The 18927-nt window shown below is 44.5% G+C and overlaps 1 protein-coding gene across 4 annotated transcripts in view; it reads right to left on the minus strand.

Moving 5' to 3' along the window:
• The window catches only part of PHC1 (polyhomeotic homolog 1), a 250073-nt gene that overhangs the window by 97773 nt on the left and 133373 nt on the right, over positions 1–18927 (minus strand). For all 4 annotated transcript variants that reach the window (XM_070741838.1, XM_070741840.1, XM_070741842.1 and 1 more), the window contains 2 exons: positions 11145–11875; positions 10260–10404 (listed from right to left, as the gene is read on the minus strand). In XM_070741838.1, coding sequence (XP_070597939.1) covers positions 10260–10404; positions 11145–11875 — 876 coding nt within the window. The remainder of the gene's footprint in view (positions 1–10259; positions 10405–11144; positions 11876–18927) is intronic.

Raw genomic sequence — 18927 nt, forward strand, 5'->3', positions numbered from 1 at the left:
TGGGCTTCAAAAATAACTTCAGAACAAATAAAAGAGATTGAGATACATATAAATATATGGGCTGATCACAATCCGTTAGTGGTATATCTGAAAAGTAATAAGAAATATCCAAATTGGCAGATGAATAGAAATGTCATAAGAGATTCTTTTACATCCTGTAGCGAATTTTGTTTTATTCTAGGTTTTCTATCCTGCAAACATAATTTGTTATAATTTTTGTCAGTTCCGTAAGGAATTGATTGCCTAGGTTAATAGGGATAACCTGAAAGAACCGTTGTACCTACCTGAACGGTCTTCTCGATGCACTCGAAGGAGAGTCCAACATGGGTAATTCACCAATCCTATTGGTAGAGACTGAGTTCTAATTAACATATTAAGCACCACCCCCTTGTAGCCTCCATGAGCTCAGTTTTAAAAATGAAGGCAATATAAGGATAACTGAAAATTTTATTGCAACAGCAACAATAACCATCAACGTAAAATAACCCAAATATTCCGGCGTCCTTGGACTCAAGAAACATGCCAGGCAGGTTCCAGTGCATCAAGAAGACCGTTCAGGTAGGTACAACGGTTCTTCTCCACTGCACTTGGAAGGAGAGTCCAACATGGGATATACCAAAGATCAAGTCCCCTGGGTGGGAGAAGGCTATGCCAGGGTCGCTGAAGGAGAGCACACCCATTGTAAAACACGCCTTCCAAACGATGCCTCTGCTGAAGCAAAAGAGTCCAGTTTATAATGACGGATGAAAGTGGATGGGGCCGACCAGGTTGCTGTTCAGCATATGTCCTCAATGGACGCTTGTTTTGTCCATGCTGCTGATGTGGCCGCACTCTGGGTCGAGTGAGCTATCACACTCATAGGCGGAGGTCGAGAACTTGCCTCATGAATGCAGCCCCGAAGCCAGCGACTGATGGATTGAAATGACACTCCAAGCCCCATCTTTTGATGTGCGAAAGAGACAAATAATGTTTCCGATTTCCTGAATGATTTGGTCCTTCTAATATAGATTTTCAATGCTCGTCTAACGTCTATCTTGTGCCATCTGAACTCTGCGGGATGGTTGCCGTGCGTGCAAAAGTCAGGAAGTATTAACTCTTGTTTCCTATGAAAAGTAGTGTTAACTTTTGGCACAAAGGACAGGTCCAATCTCAAAATCACTCTATCCAGGTGAAAGATGCAAAGATCGGGACGGATAGATAGTGCCGATAGTTCCGATACTCTGCGAGCCGATGTTATGGCTACAAGGAAGGCCGTCTTGATGGATAGGAACCAAAGTGGAATCGATCTCAGGGGCTCAAACGGAGGTCCCGTGAGCGCCCGTAAGACTAGTGAAAGGTCCCACGTAGGGAATCTATGGATCGGTGGAGTATGTTTATTAGAGACTCCCTTGAGGAAGTCCTTCACCCATGGATGGTACGTTAACGCAGCGTTTCCCAACCGGTGTGCCGCGGCACACTAGTGTGCCGCGAGACACGGCCAGGTGTGCCGCGAAGCTCCTAGGGAAGCTCCAGCTGGGCGAGGCGCTGCCGGCGCCCCTGCCTGAATGCCGTCCTGTGGATGGTCTTGGGCTTCACAGTCGCTTCCTGGTTCCCTCTCCTCCCACCGCCTGTGTCTCCCGCCATAGCCTCCCACCAAGCCGGCGGCCGTTGCCGTGGGTTCCTCGAGTGGGAGCTGCCGCTTCCCTCTGGCCAGCCCAGCCACGCTGCCGTAGAAAGCACAGAGGTTATTGCCACCGCTTCTGCCTCCACTCAGGGAGCCACCGTGGTCACCGCGCCTTTTCCTCTCGCTCAGCTCAACCACGATGGCTCCCTGAGTGGAGGCAGAGGCGAAGGCAATAACTTCTGCACTTTCTACGGCAGCGTGGCTGGGCTGCCTGGAAGGAAGCGGCAGCTCCGGCCCGAGGAATGAGGCGCTGGCGGTAGACACAGGTGGTGGGAGGAGAGGGAACCAGGAAGCAACCGTAAAGCCCAAGACCAGCCACAGGACGACCTTCAGCCAGGGGCGCCGGGACTGCGCCGGGACTGCGCGCAGCCATGGTGGGAGTAGCGTGAGAGAGGATTCCATCCCACGAGAAGACGCCCACCGAGCTGCAGGTCCCGCTGCCATCGCCTTTTTTCCCCTCCGCCTCTTTCTCCTCATGCAGCCTTTGCGAGTCCGCCCTGGCTTTCGCTTCGCCCCATGATTTCCCCGCAATTTCATCCAGGCCACCTCTTGCCTCCTTTTGAACTGCGGGAAAATCTGCGGGCGAAGCAAAAGCCAGGGCGGGAGAGAAGTGCGGGGGTGGGGAAGGAGGAGAGCCCCTCAGCGCTTCCCCTCTGCCAAGCTGCCTGCTTGTCCTCGCGCCTCGTTGCTACCTCCTGCCTTTTTCCAGGGGCCTTTGGAAGGTACCCAGGGAAGGGGGGGATTGGGGGTGGCTGCAGCGGCTTCTCGTCCTCCTCATCCGGCTGCTAACGCCCGCCCGGCCCCTCTTGCAGTCCCTTCACTGAGCGCTTTTGTCCCAGGCTGTCAGCGAAAGGGCTACAGGACAGGCGGGGCAGGCGTTCTTCTCACAGCTGAGGCAGGATTTGGAATGTCGGGTGTGTGTGCGTGCGGGCTCCGCATCCCCCTGCCACCCGGAACTTTTAAAATAAGAAAAACCTTCGCCGGCCTCCGCAGAGAAGAAAGGAAGGGAGAGAAAGAGAGACAGAGAAAGAGAGGCAGAGAGAGAGAGAGAAAGAAAGAGAGACATAGCAAGAGAGACAGAGAGAGAGATAGAAAGAAAGAGAGCTAGCAAGAGAGAGAGAGAGACAGAGAAAGAGAGACAGAGAGAGAAAGAGATAGCAAGAGAGACAGAGAAAGAGAGAGAAAGAAAGAGAGAATGAAAGAGAGATAGCAAGAGAGGCAGAGAGAGCAAGGGAGAGAGAAAGACATATAGGGAGGGAAGGAGGGAGAGAGAAAGAGAGCAAAAAAGAGAGGAAGAAAGAAAGAGGGATGGAGAGAGAGAAAGAAGGGAAGGAAGAGAGAGAAAGAGTGAGGGAGAAATAGAGCGAAATGGAGGAAGATTTTTTTTTGTCAAAACTTTTCTTTAGCCGCCCCTCCCCCCCCCGTTCAGTGTTCCCCAGGATTTTGAAAATATGAATAATGTGCCGCGGCTCAAAAAAGGTTGGGAAACACTGCATTAACGAACGAACCTCTGCTACTTGGATAATGGTCGAGAGGGCTGCCACCTGTCTCCTCAGAGTGTTGGGGGCCAAACCTCATTCAATTCCTGCCCGTGGGAACTCTAAGACTGAAGTCACCAATGTCTCTCTGCAATTGATCTAATGCTTGGCACAGAATTCACAGAAGGCTGCCCATGTCACTTGGTATATTCTGGATGTAGACGGGCGATGGGCAGCTTTCATGGTAACGATGACTCCTTCTGGTAGTTGTTGGTTCTTTAGTTTGTCCCTCTCAAGTGCCAGACGGTTAGTTGGAGCCATTGGGGATCTGGGTGAGTTATGACCCCCTGGCTTAGGGCAATGTCCCAATCCGGGATCCTCCACGGGAGGGAAACTGACAGTGCAACTAAGTCTGAGAACCACAGGCGGCGTGGCCAATGGGATGCCACTATTAACACTTCCGCCTGCTCTGTTAGTATTTGTCCACTACTCTCTGGATGAGGCTCATAGGGGGAAATGCGCATAACAGACCTCGAGGCCAAGGAGATAACAGAGCATTGATCTTCTCTGCACCAGATGTTGGAAATCGGGTGTAGAATCTTGGAAGTTGGGCATTGAGGTGGGTTGCAAAAAGGTCCACCAATGGGTTCCCGAACCAACGAACTATTTCTTGAAAAAGTTCCGGGTTTAGTTGCCATTCCGAGGGATCTAAGGTAGCTCTGCTCAGCCAGTCTGCTTGAACATTGCTGGTTCCGGCAATGTGTTCTGCCGTCAATGATGCTAAGTGAGTTCAGCCCAGTTGAAAAGGGACGTAATTTCCACCATGAGCCGATGCGACCTTGTGCCCCCTTGGTGATTTAGGTGGGCCCTGGTCGCTACGTTGTCTGTCAAAACCAGCACATGTTTGTCCTGAACTAGTGGAGCGAAAGACTGTAGGGCAAGGAAAACTGCTTTGAGTTCAAGGAAATTGATATTGATAGGGGACAGATCCTCTGTGGACCAAAACCCCTGTGCCATGTGAGACCCAATGTGTGCTCCCCAGCCCAATAGGCTGGCATCCGTCATGAGAATAACTCAATCTTGGATGTGAATGGGAGACCCTCGCAGTAGTGCAGGGGATATCCACCAACTTATGAGATTCTCTGACCTCTCGAGGTAGGCAGATCTATCTGTTGGAATGACTCACCCTGGCCTTCTGGGTCGAGAGTAGGAACCACTGCAAAGTCCGGATGTGGTGTCAGGCCCAAGGCACGATGCCTATAGACGACACCAATGTCCCAAGTATTTTGGACAGTGAGGCAAGGGAAACTCGCCGCTGACTTCAAAGGCTGGAAATCAGATGATGGATGTTGCCCTGTCTTTCTAGAGATAGGGACACAGTACCGGTGTAATAGTCTGGTTGTGGGAGAAAATTGGCTCTTTTTCTGGTTGATGGTGAAACCGTGAGTCTCCAGTGTCTGTATTGTAAGGGTCAAATCCTCTCGCTCTTGAGGGGGACTTGGACAGAATAATTATGTCGTCCAAGTAAGCCATCAAACGGATGGACTGAGAGCGGAGGTTGGCAGTCAGGACGTCTAGTAACTTTGTGAATGTCTGGGGGGCCGATGACAGGCCGAACGGCATGGCTCGATATTGATACTGGATTCCTTCCAGGCAGAATCGAAGGAATCTCTGATGTGCTGGACAGATGAAGACATGAAGGTAAGCTTCCTTCAGGTCTATGGAGGTAAGAAAGTCCCAAGAATGGATTGATGCTAGGATCGTCTGGAGAGAGTGCATCCTGAACCTCCTGTAATGTATTCAGCTGTTTCAGATTGAGGATCATTCTGCAGCCTCCAGAAGCCTTTGGGACAATGAAGACTACTGATCAGAAGCCCGTGACGGGGCACCTTCTCTATAGCCTGGATGTCCAAAAGATGGGCAATTTCCTCCAGTAACTGTGATCTCTTTTTTGGGTCCCAAAGCACTGGGCAATGTAGGAAGCGGTTGGGTGGGGGCTGGATGAACTCCAACCGCAATCCCTGGGACATCCCTGGCTAAGGCCCATTTGTCCAAGGACATGGCAGCTGTCCAATTCAGGCCGTCCCGTAGTCTCCGGAGCCTATATGGGCTCTGCCGGATTCACTGGGTGTGGCGGCAGCATAGCTTTCGGCCGCCACCCAGCTGAGAGGTGCTGGCATCCATCCAGCCCTTAGTTCTCTATCTCATCGAGGGAATCCCAAGGATTCCCCAAGCCTCCCAGTGGGGGGAGGGCGGACCCCCCCCCATCTTCAGCTTGCAGCTGGGTTTGGCCTTGGAGGCCAGAGACCCCAGGCTGGGTTGCTCCTCTCCAGGGCAGTTCCCTCGGAGGGAAGTGGCCCCTGAGGAGAAATAGTTGGGGGGAGTGCCCGCGGAGGGCAGAGACCCCATCGGAGTGTTCTTCAGCAATCTGAAACACAAAAGGAAAAAACATTAAATGCACAAGGTAAAAACAACTTTTTATAGATAATTAAAACAGTCTCTACACTTGGACTGAGTTTTTAAAACTGAGCTCATGGGGGCTACAAGAGGGCGGTGCTTAATTAATATGTTAATTAGAACTTAGTCTCTAACAATAGGATTGGTGAATTACCCATGTTGGACTCTCCTTCCAAGTGCAGTGGAGAATAAGAACAGTATTCTCAGAAAGACACTCATTTTGAGGGAGGCAATTCTTCCCAGTAAAGATAGCTGCAAATTTTTCCATATTTCTAATTCTTCTTTAATTTGGTGCTTTAATTTAGTATAGTCGTCGAAGAAAGGTGGCAAATGAATGAATGAATAAATGTCCTTTTTTATCATTGAGCCCTTTGCCATGATCCAAATTCCTAACTATTTTTACTTTTTTGACCACTTTCATATTTGTAATTTCTTCTAATTGTTCTATTTGTTTTTTGGTGAGGTTTCTAATTATAATTCGCTTTTATTAATTTTTAATCTTGCTACCTCACCAATTTTTCAATCAATTTAATTAATTTAGGGGCTGTTTCAAGTGGATCTTCAATTATAAATGCAAAATCATCGGCAAAGGCTCGTAACTTTGTAATGTTCTTTTATTTTTAATACTTTAATATATTTATTTTCTCTTACTTTTATTTATAAAGTTTTTAAAGTTAGTATAAACAGAACAGGAGATAGGGGACACCCCATCTTACCCCCTTTTCAATTCTATATTTATCTGTTTGCTCTCCATTAATTATAATTCTAGCAGTCTGGATGGAATATATTGAACTAATAAATTTTATAAATGCAGGGCCAAATTTCATCTTTTCTAACTGTAATTTGATACATTTCCAATTGACATTATCAAATGCCTTTTGAACTTCAAGGAAAACCACTGTCATCTGTTTATCTGGGTGTTCTTCATAGTACTCTAATGTGTTAATAATCATTCTTAAATTATTCTTTATTTGTCGTTTTGGCAAAAATCCATTCTGATCATGATGTATCAATCCATTAAATATTTTTTTTATTTTTGCCGCATAGATTGCAATAAATATTTTATAATCAGAATTTAAAAGAGATATAGGTCTGTAGTTTTGAATTTTCCCCTGATCTCTCTCCATTTTAGGTATCAAGGATATCAACGCATCTGACCATGATGTTGGAAGTTTGGCTTCCATAGCCACTTTATTAAAGATTTGTAACAGAGTTGATATAATTGTATTGATTTCTGATTTGCATAATTCGTCCAGTAGACCATCCAGTCCTGGTGCTTTATTGGTTTTTTTTTTGCTGTTTGACTTTTTTTCCAGGTATAAATTTTTTATTTTTTCCCCATATAAACTTTTTCAATACATTACAAAATACCTTCTATTTGTACTACAATAAAAACAGTATCACATTAGTTAAACATGTATAATCCCAAAAATAAATTTCCAATTCCAAATTATTTACTTTCAGTACATATCAAACTCCCAAATCTCAACCTCTAGTTTTATCAAGATAACCAATTTCTTCTAATTAAATTCAACATTAACTTCCTTTTGACAATGTTAACTCATTATGCTTATCATCTTGCAAATCTATATAAGTCGCTGTGCCTTCTTCCATTTCTTATACATTTTTCTTTAAAAACAAAAACCCTTATATAAACTTCTCTTAATTAATAAAAATAAAGAAATATAAAAAAGACAAATCCACATACCTAGTAAATAAATTTAAAAAACAACTGTTACCAATCCAGGTTTTCAAACCCTACTTTCTTATATATTTATATATTAAAAAATAATTAATCCAATTTTTATTATAAATTCATATTAACTTTTCTATATTCTCTGTTTGAAATTTGTCAATTGTTGTGGTTGGCTCTGGCCCAACTCCTGCCCCAGGGAATGGGGAGGTGGATGTAGGGGGAAATTCAACATGTCACAGGCCTGTGTTATTGCCGACAGAATCAGTTCAGAGTTTAGTTTCCTCGGACGAAGAAGGTGGGAGTAACTCGGCAGAGGAGGGCTTGGCACACAGCCCAGGCAGTCAATCTCCCTTATCTTCCTTTGATTCAGATGATGTTTTGGACCCATGCAAGCGCAGAATTATGTATAGAAGAGACCAAGTAAGAACATATTACAGGAAATAAGGGAGGCCACCTGTGTTTGGGTGGGGCTCCAGTAATTAGGGTTGCTGCTATAAATAGCAGCATGTGGGTTTGACCGTTGTGGAAGAATATCTGATCAGAGTTAATCAGGAATCTTGTGTTGCTGGACTTTGTTGCTTTTTCACGCCTTTGAAACCAAAGCAGAGCAACGGGTGTGTGGGTCTCACTTCGTTGGAAGAAGAAGGGGTGTGAAGTTTCTTCACAGCTGCTAGCTAAGTACTTAATGACTGCTTAAGGGAAATTGTACAGACTACCTGGTTGTTTTGGGAAGAGTGCTCTTTGCAATACAAAAAGAGTGCTTTGTTTATTTTGAATTTTGTGATAAAGAACATTGTTTTGAATTTTCAAACGTGTGTGCCTGAAATTTGTACCCTTGAATTTTCGGGAGGCTCCTATCAGAGAGCATGGCAGAACATCAATATTCCCCAAACAATTAATATTCAACCAATTAGCAATTACTATTATTAACTTTTAAGCACTTTTTACATTTTCCAAATGTGTTTCAAATTCATCTTACATAATCATTGAATCATCACTTTCATACTTCTAGTTCGTATCAAGATCAGCTTATTTATGTAGATATTCCATTAAGATTATCTATATACGTATTTCTAATACAATCTTATAAGTTACATCTATTACTACTTCAAAAGAACCCAAATTATATTCATAAAAATAAAATAACTTATTAAATGATCAATCACCCCTTTTCAAATTTACAGCAATCTTGCCAAATCTCAAAAAAGTTTCTTTCTTGTCTTTTTGTACCCCTCCAACTTATTATTTTCTCTTTTTCTCGCAAGTTGTGCAGTCTTTCCCAATTTTTTAATTTTAATTTTAATTACTTTTTTACTTTGCCCACTAAAATGTATCAGATCACATCTATTAGTGCTTATCTTACTATAATCATCATTAAACATATGACCATCAACTCCTTCATTAATCAAGCCATTTTCTAATTGCTTTAAACCATCTAAATTATCAATCGTATGTCCTCTGTCCATTTTGAAATTGTCCAATGAATATCACTTTAATATTTCCATCACTTCCTGTGTCCTTATCAATGTGGTCATCATTCTTCTTTTCATCTCCACTGTTTCTTGTATTTCCCTCCACATTGTCATAATCATCTTTCACTTGGTTGTCAGAGAGATGGGGAGAGTTAGAGATCATGGGGGGGTTGGAAAGCGTGCAGGAGGAGAGCTAAGTTTCGATTTCCCAGGTGCCAGGAGGAGACCGTTAGATGGAAAATTCCTGAAGAGTTGCTTTCAGTACTGATTGTAGTAAAATTAACTTTTGAATTTCAAAATGGACTCCTGAGTTTTATTTTTCTTAAATTCTGATTGAAACAGCTGACAACCCTTCTCTCATGACTGGTGAAGAAATTATGGGAGTTGAAGTCCACTAGTGTTAAAACTGCCAAGTCTGAAGACCCCTGAGTTAGGGGTTAGAAGTGCAAGGGTCTTCAAACCTGGCAAGATTAAGGCTTGTGGACTTCAACTCCCATTCCTAAGATAGCATAACTGGTGGAAGAATTTTGGGAGTTGAAGTCCACAAGCCTGAAGTCCTTGACGCTGTCAAGTTTGAAGTTTGTAAAAAGTGTACATGGTTTTAAAAAGTATACACGGTTGTAAAAAGTATTTTGCTAAGCTGGTATTTTATTAAACAATATAATACTACACCATTCGGTTCAGAATATTTTTTTCCTTGTTTTACTCCTCTAAAATCTAGGTGCATCTTATACACCGGTGCGTCTTATACACCGAAAAATACAGTATTTACTCTTGCCTGGTAGAAATGGTTAGCACTGTCCATTAATATCCAATGATGATATTAAGCTATTATAGTAAAACTGAGGAATGAGAAGCCTACAATGCATAAAGGTGAATTATCTAATTATAATCCAAATGAGCACAAGGGGAGAGAAACAAATATGTGTCAGTGAAAAATGATGCTTCTACTGTAGCATCACACTCCAAAGAACATCATAACAACAATTAAAAACCACAGAAAATCTAACTCACTTGGTGGGTATCATGCACAAATTCAGATCTGTACTCAGGGAGGATATATTCACAATTTTCCCCCTCATGAGACAATAATCAATGAGTTGACTCTCAGTCAAAAGTGGGTTCCTATGCATTAACAAAGGTAGCAAGTGCAAGATAGGAAGAACAACATCTCCATCATAACTGAAGTGGCAGGACTGGCCAACTCAATGCCAGATTCAGATTTGAGCTCCTATTCTTTCCCTTTTTTCTTAGTGATCTAGGTCCAATAGCATACCCAGAAGTCAAGCATTCTGAATGCAAACCTCTCCTTGAGCTTGAAGTCTGAAAAACAGGAGCTATGTTTTATGTATATTATACTATTTAGAATGGGAGGAATCTCATCAGAAATCCTTTAGTTCAAAACATTCCAAATAGGCTAATGAATAGGCACAGAATTTTTATGTATGAATCATAAAAAACAACAATGAAAAGTGAAGCTCTACTTTCCTCACCTCCAAAGCCACCCTTATCTTCTGTGATTTTGGGGCTCTCAGACACAGGAGATGATCTGATAGCCTGTAAAGATGGTGCACTACAATTCTCTCTTTCCTCTTCAGATTCTGCCTTGCGCTTGACTGCCAAAGCCTGGGGCTTGCTCTGTGTAGAAGGAAGACTTTGAAATGTTACATATATTTTAGTAAAGATGTTATACAATCTATTTTAAGTATTATTAAAATACAAAATTCCAGCCATCAAATCAAGACTGCATAGAAAGAAGCAACAGCAGAACCACAGACAATAGAGATAACATCTCTTTCAATTACACCAAAAGAAACCTCAAAAGAAACCAACAATTTCTGCCTCACTTATCTAGAAATCTAAGGAAATCAATTACTCATTTAAAATAACTGAATTTTTTCTCAATTACACACTAGCTTGATAAGCCTGTGTAGGAAAGTTAGCTCATTATATTTCCCAGAGGTGAAATCCAGCAGTTTCTGACAGGCTTTGGAGAACTGTTAGCGGAAATTTTGAGTAGTTTGAAGAACTGGCAAATATCACCTCTAGTTGCCCCAGAACAGGGTGGGAATGGAGTTTTTGCAATATCCTTACCCCAGGAGTGGGGAGGGAATGGGGATTTTGCAGTATCCTTTCCCTGGAATGGTGTGGGAATGGAGATTTTGCAATATCCTTCTTCTGCCACACTCACAAAACCACACTATGCCCACCAAGCCAGTAGTAAAAAATAATAATTGATTTCACCACTGCTTGTTCCCTTCCAACTCTGTTTCCCACTACACTGACAAAGGGCCACTTACTTATAACTGGACTGGCTGTACATAATATGCTGTGGCTGCTGCTTGAGTAAAAATTGGATATTAAGTAGTGCTCTTCACCTGCAGTGTGCCCTGTGCTACACTGGTTCCAGCAGTGAGCGGAGGAAGAGCTTCTTGTAGAGAAGGTGGTGGTGGTGATGACGATACCGAAGAAGAAGAAGAGGAGGAAGAAATCTGTGCTAATGAAGATGCTGTATGGGTTTGGGATACTGGCTGCACTAAAGCTGGCACACCTCTGGGGGGTTGCACAGCTGTGTTCATCTGAGGAAGCCCTAATGCCTGAGCCTGAGCTGAACCTTGCTGGCGATTTCCTACCACCTGTACTGGTATATGAGGTGGAGGCTGCTGGGAAGCTGACATTTTGGCAGCACCAATTTGTGGGGGTTTCAGAGGGGTTATGGGAGGTTTGGATTGAATAGGGACAGGGGTCTTAGTGACTGTCTGGCAATGACTGTCCTGCTGGAGCTGTACTGGCTGAGGTTGTGACTGCAACATGGGCTGGACAACAAGAGTTTGGGCTTGCTGTTGGCCATGAAGAGATGGGGCCTGTTGTGGAACTTGTGGTGGCCCCTGCTGCTGTTGGGTCATAGGTGGAGTTTGCTGCTGCTGCTGCTGCTGCTGCTGCTGGGCCAGCTGGAGGTGTGTAGCAGTGTGCAGGAGTTGGGACTGACGATGCTGGAATGGCTGCTGGTGATGGATAGCAATTTGTTGCTGGATCACCACTTGCTTCTGGAGGTGAATTTGCTGCTGTTGCTGTATCAGTGAATGAGGCTGGATTTGGGTATACGTGGCTGTAAACAGCAATAAAAAGATTTAGCATCATCATTAAATACAGCCTGCCCGTTCCATTCGTAACCCGAGGATTTATGAGAGTGAATCTCGTACATTGAACAGGATCACTCCCTCCTTTAGTCCACGCATTAACTATTTGAATATGAGGCTTGTTAAGTGCACAAGTTTATTGTTAAGTATATTGTTGTAAGCCGCAATGAGTCCTTTGGTATTAATACATACATACATACATACATACATACATACATACATACATACATACATACATAGTGAAAATCTAGCTTGTGAAGATCTATCTTCACAAGAGGATCCAGCCCTCCGAGACTCAATTTGGCTTTCCATAGAACTCCTCTAGCCCATTGCAGGTCAAAATGGACCCTCCAAGGGCCGAATCTGAACCTCCAGGGACTGGATCCAGCCCTCTGAGGCGCCGTTTCAGCCTTCCAACAGGCTGGATGAAACATAGAAATATAGAAGACTGACGGCAGAAAAAGAACTCATGATCCATCTAGTCTGGCCTTATACTATTTCTTGTATTTTATTTTATGATGGATATATGTTTATCCCAGGCATGTTTAAATTCAGTTACTGTGGATTTACCAATCACGTCTGCTGGAAGTTTGTTCCAAGGATCTACTACTCTTTCAGTAAAATAATATTTTCTCACATTGTTTTTGATCTTTCCCCCAACTAACTTCAGATTGTGTCCCCTGGTTCTTGTGTTCGCTTTCCTATGAAAATAACTCTCTCCTCCTGAACCTTATTTAACATACTTAAATTTTTCGATTATGTCCCCCCTTTTCCTTCTGTCCTCCAGACTATACAGATTGAGTTCATTAGGTCTTTCCTGATACATTTTATGCTGAAGACTTTCCACCATTCTTGTAGCCCATCTTTGGACCCGTTCAATTTTGTCAATATCTTTTTGCAGGTGAGGTCTCCAGAACTGAACACAGTATTCCAAATGTGGTCTCATCAGCGCTCTATATAGCAGAATCACAATCTTCCTCTTCCTGCTTGTTATACCTCTAGATATGCAGCCAAGCATCCTACTTGCTTTTCCTACCGCCCGACCATTCTGCTCACCCATTTTGAGACTGTCAGAAATCACTACCCCTAAATCCTTCTCTTCTGAAGTTTTTATTAACACAAAACTGCCAATACAATACTTAGATTGAGGATTCCTTTTCCCCAAGTGCATTATTTTACATTTGGAATCATTAAATTGTAGTTTCCATTGCTTTGACCATTTATCTAGTAAAGCTAAATCATTTACCATATTACAGACGCCTCCAAGAATATCAACCCTATTGCACACTTTAGAGTCATCGGCAAATAGGCAAACCTTCCCTTCCAAACCTTCCCCTATGTCACTCACAAACATATTAAAAAGAATAGGACCCAGAACAGACCCTTGTGGCACACTGCTTGTAACCTGTCTCTGCTCAGAATACTCACCATTAACAATAACTCTCTGATGTCTACGCTTCAGCCAGCTTGAAATCCACTGAACTATCCAGGAATTAAGTCCAATCTTCACTAATTTATCTATCAGCTCTTTATGTGGAACCTTATCAAAGGCTTTGCTGAAGTCCAGATAGGGCATATCCACAGCAACACCTTCATCCTACACCTTTGTGACATAGTCAAAGAAATCAATGAGATTAGTCTGACATGATTTGCCTTCAGTAAAGCCATGCTGATTTGGGTCCAATAAGTTATTGTTTTTAGGTGCTGCTTTATCCTCTTTTGAGTAGAGTCTCCCTTATTTTAACTATAACTGATGTCAAGCTATCTGGCCTGTAGTTACCAGCTCCTTCTCTTCTGCCCTTCTTGTGGATAGGCACAACACTGGCTATTCTCCAATCCTCAGGAACATCTCCTGTTAACAGAGATTGGTTAAACAATTCAGTCAGCGGGGTAGCAATGATAAATCTGAGTTCTTTACGAATTCTGGGGTGGATGCCATCTGGACCCATTGCCTTATTTATCTTTAATCGTTCAAGTTCTTCTAAGACATCGGCTTCTAAGATCACTGGAGCTGAATCCGTACAGCTGGAAGCAATGCTATATTCATCTATGGTATTATTTTGTAAGGTGTCTTTTGAGAACACAGAACAGAAGTAGCTATTGAAATGGTCAGCGATCTCCTTATTCCCATCAATGCATGTATTATTCCCAGTACTAAGCTTCGTGATGCTGCAGTTTTTCTTCTTCCTATCACTAATATATCTGAAGAAGGTTTTATCCCCCTTCTTTACAGATTTGGTAATTTCTTCCTCTTTTGAGGCTTTAGCAGCATATATTATCTGTTTCGCCTCCTTCTGTCTCATTGTATAAACCTCTCTATCAGCTATACTTCCAGACTCTTTATACCTCCTATAGGCAGCCTTTTTTTCATTGACTACAGCCCTCATTGCTAAACCATAGCGGTTTCTTCTTCCTTTTACCTTTAGTTATTTGCCTTACATACAGTCCAGTGGCTTTTAAGATGGCCTTTTTTTAATACAGTCCACTGGGTGCTCACTCCTGCCATTTTATCCCTCCCCTTTAATTCATTATTTAAATATTCCCCTATTGCATTAAAATTTGTTTTTCTGAAATCCAATACTTTGGTTGCAGTATAGGATTGCTCACAATCAGTTTTTACATCAAACCACAAACATAGATGGTCACTGCAACCTAAATTTTCTCCCACCTTTACCTCTGAAACCCAATTCCCATTAGTAAAAACTAAATCTGGAATATTCTCCCCTCTAATCGGTGTCTTAACCTGCTGTGCCAGAGCTGCTCCTGTAAAGGCCTCTACTATATTCTTACTTTTGCATGTAAGGGCACTGGGGATATTCCAGTCAACATCAGGCATGTTGAAATCACCCATAACCACAATATCTCCCTTTACTGCCATTTGGGTAATTTCATCTACCATCTTGTTGTCATATTCCTCAGATTGCCCTGGAAGCCTATAGATCACCCCAGTTCTAATGATGCATGCAAACCCAGAGAGTCTCCAGATCTTTACATGTATTTTGAATTAGTATTGTTTTTAGACTTTCCTTAACATAAATGGCTACTCTACCCCCCACCCCCTCTCTCTATTTTATCCTTCCTATACAATGTATATCCTGGTATGGATATTTCCCATTCATTAGAATCCTTAAACCATTTCTCAGTTATGGCAACCAGATCCAAATTATCTCTAGATATTATGGCCATTAACTCACAGAGCTTGTTGCTCAAGCTTTGAGCATTCGTGCACATTACCCGAAGAACATTATTTTCATTATTAGTTTGCCCCTTATCATCAACAACTACATGTAAGAACTCAGATCTGTCATTGCTACCCCCCTGACTGATTTGTTTAATCAATCCCTGTTAACAGGAGATGTTCCTGAGGATTGGAGAATGGCCAGTGTTGTGCCTATCCACAAGAAGGGCAGTAGAGAAGAAGCTGGTAACTACAGGCCAGTTAGCTTGACATCAGTTATAATTAAAATGATGGAGACTCTACTCAAAAAGAGGATAAATCAGCATCTAAAAAACAATAACTTATTGGACCCAAATCAGCATGGCTTTACTGAAGGCAAATCATGTCAGACTAATCTCATTGATTTCTTTGACTATGTCCCCAAAGTGTTGGATGAAGGTGGTGCTGTGGATATGGCCTATCTGTACTTCAGCAAAGCCTTTGATACGGTTCCACGTAAAGAGCTGATATATAAATTAGTGAAGATTGGACTTAATCCCTGGATAGTTCAGTGGATTTCAAGCTGGCTGAAGTGTAGACATCAGAGAGTTATTGTTAATGGCAGAAGGAAAAGGGGGGACATGATCGAAACATTTAAATATGTTGAAGGGTTAAATAAGCTTCAGGAGGGAAGTGTTTTTAATAGGAAAGTGAACACAAGAACAAGGGGACAATTTGAAGTTAGTTGGGGGAAAGATCAAAAGCAATGTGAGAAAATATTATTTTACTGAAAGAGTAGTAGATCCTTGGAACAAACCTCCAGCAGATGTGGTTGGTAAATCCACAGTAACTCAATTTAAACATGCCTGGGATAAACATATATCCATTGTAAGATAAAATACAGGAAATAGTATAAGGGCAGACTAGATGGACCATGAGGTCTTTTTCTGCCGTCAGTCTTCTATGTTGCTATGTATTTTATTTACAGCTCCCTTTTCATAAACATCCAGAAACTGATTTATCCTCATTGGTCGGGCACAGAAATAATCCATATCAGTTACATGTCTGTCCCCTTTACCTAGTTTAAATGCCTGTCCAAAAAAGTTCTGAACTCCTCACCGAGCACCTGGGTACCTCTGTATGATGGATGTAAACCATCCCTCTTAAACAACTCCCTATTAGACCACCTACTGACATCATGACTTATATAGACAAAACCTTCAGCTTTATACCACTGCCTTAACCACACATTAAACTCTCTGATATAAGATGTTTTATCCTCCTGGCCACAAACCGGTAACACCTCTGAGAAAGTCACTGAATCAGTTATTCTGCCCAGTTCCACACTGAGACATTGGAAATCTCTTTAACATTTCTACAAATCTACATTAACATTTCTCTGGGACAAATCATTTGTGCCAAGATGCACCACCACATCAACGTTATTGTCTTTACTCACAGCCTTGACAATATATGTAATCCGCCTCCTGTCCCTGCTGGCCGTGGCCCCTGGGAGACACCTCATCAGCTTCACCACCTCCTTACTCTGTCCAAAATCAACACTACCTTTCTCTCCTCCTTCTCTGTGATCTGAAAGTGTGATTTAAAATGGCTTTTCCCTCCTTTTTATCCTTCCCAATCTAGTTCCGCCCCAGCCTAATCTGTGAGTGGTCTGTGCTTGAACTCAAACTGCCAATAAAATTGTCCCTTTCTTGCCTTTCTCCTTCTTACCAGCCAGTAATATCTGCTCAAGCTCTTTGAATTCAAAAATAGAAAATGTTTTAAACAGCACTACCTTTCTCTCCTCCTTCTCTGTGATCTGAAAGTCAAGCCTCTGGACAGCCGAATGGGGTTTCTGAGGGGCAGATTTGCCCCTCAGAAGTTACATTTCGGCTGGTAACGTGTTGGATGAATGTTGCAGAGCCTCTGTGGCTGTTCTTAAGAGCAAACAACTGTCATGGTACTGCAAGATTTGTAGTTTCAAGCCTCATTTGGAAATGCTAGGGGGCGCTGATCACATAATCTCAAACATTCACTAAGGGAACGCTCATAACTTGGGAATTACTGTACTTTAATGTAAGAAAATGAAATCAGATACCCACACCCTAAAACAGGAGTCCTCAAACTTTTTAAACAGGGGGCCAATTCAGGGACCGGCTGGGTAGGCATTGCTAAGTGATCATGTGACTGGGTGGGCATGACCAATTTAGCAGTCCATTAAACCAGAGGTCCCCAACCTTTTTAGCACCAGGGACCGGCTTTAAGTTAGACGAGTTTTCTACGGCCCGGTGGGGGGGGCTTTGGTCATATGGGGGTGGGGTTATGGAGGGGTGGAGCTTAGTGACGCAGCCCTCCACACTTCTCCACAGGGCAGGGAGAATGAGGAGGCTCCTTTGGCGGCTGGGGGCTGCCTGGCTTTGTGATTTTGACTGGGGGGGGAACTTAGGAAGGTCCTACTTCTCCCCCCCCAGCCAAAAACTCAAAGCCTATCTGCTCCAGAAACTTGGCGATCGCGCCCCACCGCCGCCGCCTCCTCCGTTTCCCCCAACGGCAAGCAATCTAAACGCGGGAAGGGCATTCCGGCGCTTCCCTTCAGCCTCAGAAGCCCCCTCGACGCTGGAGGGATGGTTATGAGGGGAGCGAGCGAGGAGAAGAAGACGTCCCACTCATCGCTCCTGAGGGAACGGGCGAGGGCGTCGGAGACCCAAAGCCCATCCTGTGTGGAGGGAGACGGAGCCAAGCGGGGCCACCCGGAGACCTTTTCCCGTCTTCTTCTCCTCGCTCGCTCCCCTCACAGCCAGCAGCCCCGCTCGCGGGGGGATGCCCGTTCGTAGCTACCAGCCCGCCAAGCGTCGAGGGGGCTTCCGAGGCTGAAGGGAAGAGCCGGAATGCCCTTCCCGGGTTTAGATTGCTTGCTGTTGGGGAAAACGGAGGAGGCGGCGGTTCTTTTCTCCTCGCTCCAGAAAGTAGGCGATCGCGCCCCACCGCCGCCGCCGCCTCCTCCGTTTTCCCCAACAGCAAGCAATCTAAACCCGGGAAGGGCATTCCGGCTCTTCCCTTCAGCCTCGGAAGCCCCCTCGACGCTTGGCGGGCTGGTAGCTACGAACGGGCATCCCCCCGCGAGCGGGGCTGCTGGCTATGAGGGGAGCGAGCGAGGAGAAGAAGACGGGAAAAGGTCTCCGGGTGGCCCCGCTTGGCTCCGTCTTCCTCCACGCAGGATGGGCTTTGGGTCTCCGACGCCCTCGCCCGTTCCCTCAGGAGCGATGAGTGGGACGTCTTCTTCTCCTCGCTCGCTCCCCTCATAACCATCCCTCCAGCGTCGAGGGGGCTTCCGAGGCTGAAGGGAAGAGCCGGAATGCCCTTCCCGGGTTTAGATTGCTTGCTGTTGGGGAAAACGGAGGAGGCGGCGGTTCTTTTCTCCTCGCTCCAGAAAGTAGGCGATCGCGCCCCACCGCCGCCGCCGCCTCCTCCGTTTTCCCCAACAGCAAGCAATCTAAACCCGGGAAGGGCATTCCGGCTCTTCCCTTCAGCCTCGGAAGCCCCCTCGACGCTGGAGGGATGGTTATGAGGGGAGCGAGCGAGGAGAAGAAGACGTCCCACTCATCGCTCCTGAGGGAACGGGCGAGGGCGTCGGAGACCCAAAGCCCATCCTGCGTGGAGGAAGACGGAGCCAAGCGGGGCCACCCGGAGACCTTTTCCCGTCTTCTTCTCCTCGCTCGCTCCCCTCACAGCCAGCAGCCCCGCTCGCGGGGGGATGCCCGTTCGTAGCTACCAGCCCGCCAAGCGTCGAGGGGGCTTCCGAGGCTGAAGGGAAGAGCCGGAATGCCCTTCCCGGGTTTAGATTGCTTGCTGTTGGGGAAAACG

The sequence above is a fragment of the Erythrolamprus reginae genome, chromosome 2 (assembly GCF_031021105.1).
Source record: "Erythrolamprus reginae isolate rEryReg1 chromosome 2, rEryReg1.hap1, whole genome shotgun sequence".
NCBI classification, from domain to species: domain Eukaryota; kingdom Metazoa; phylum Chordata; class Lepidosauria; order Squamata; family Dipsadidae; genus Erythrolamprus; species Erythrolamprus reginae.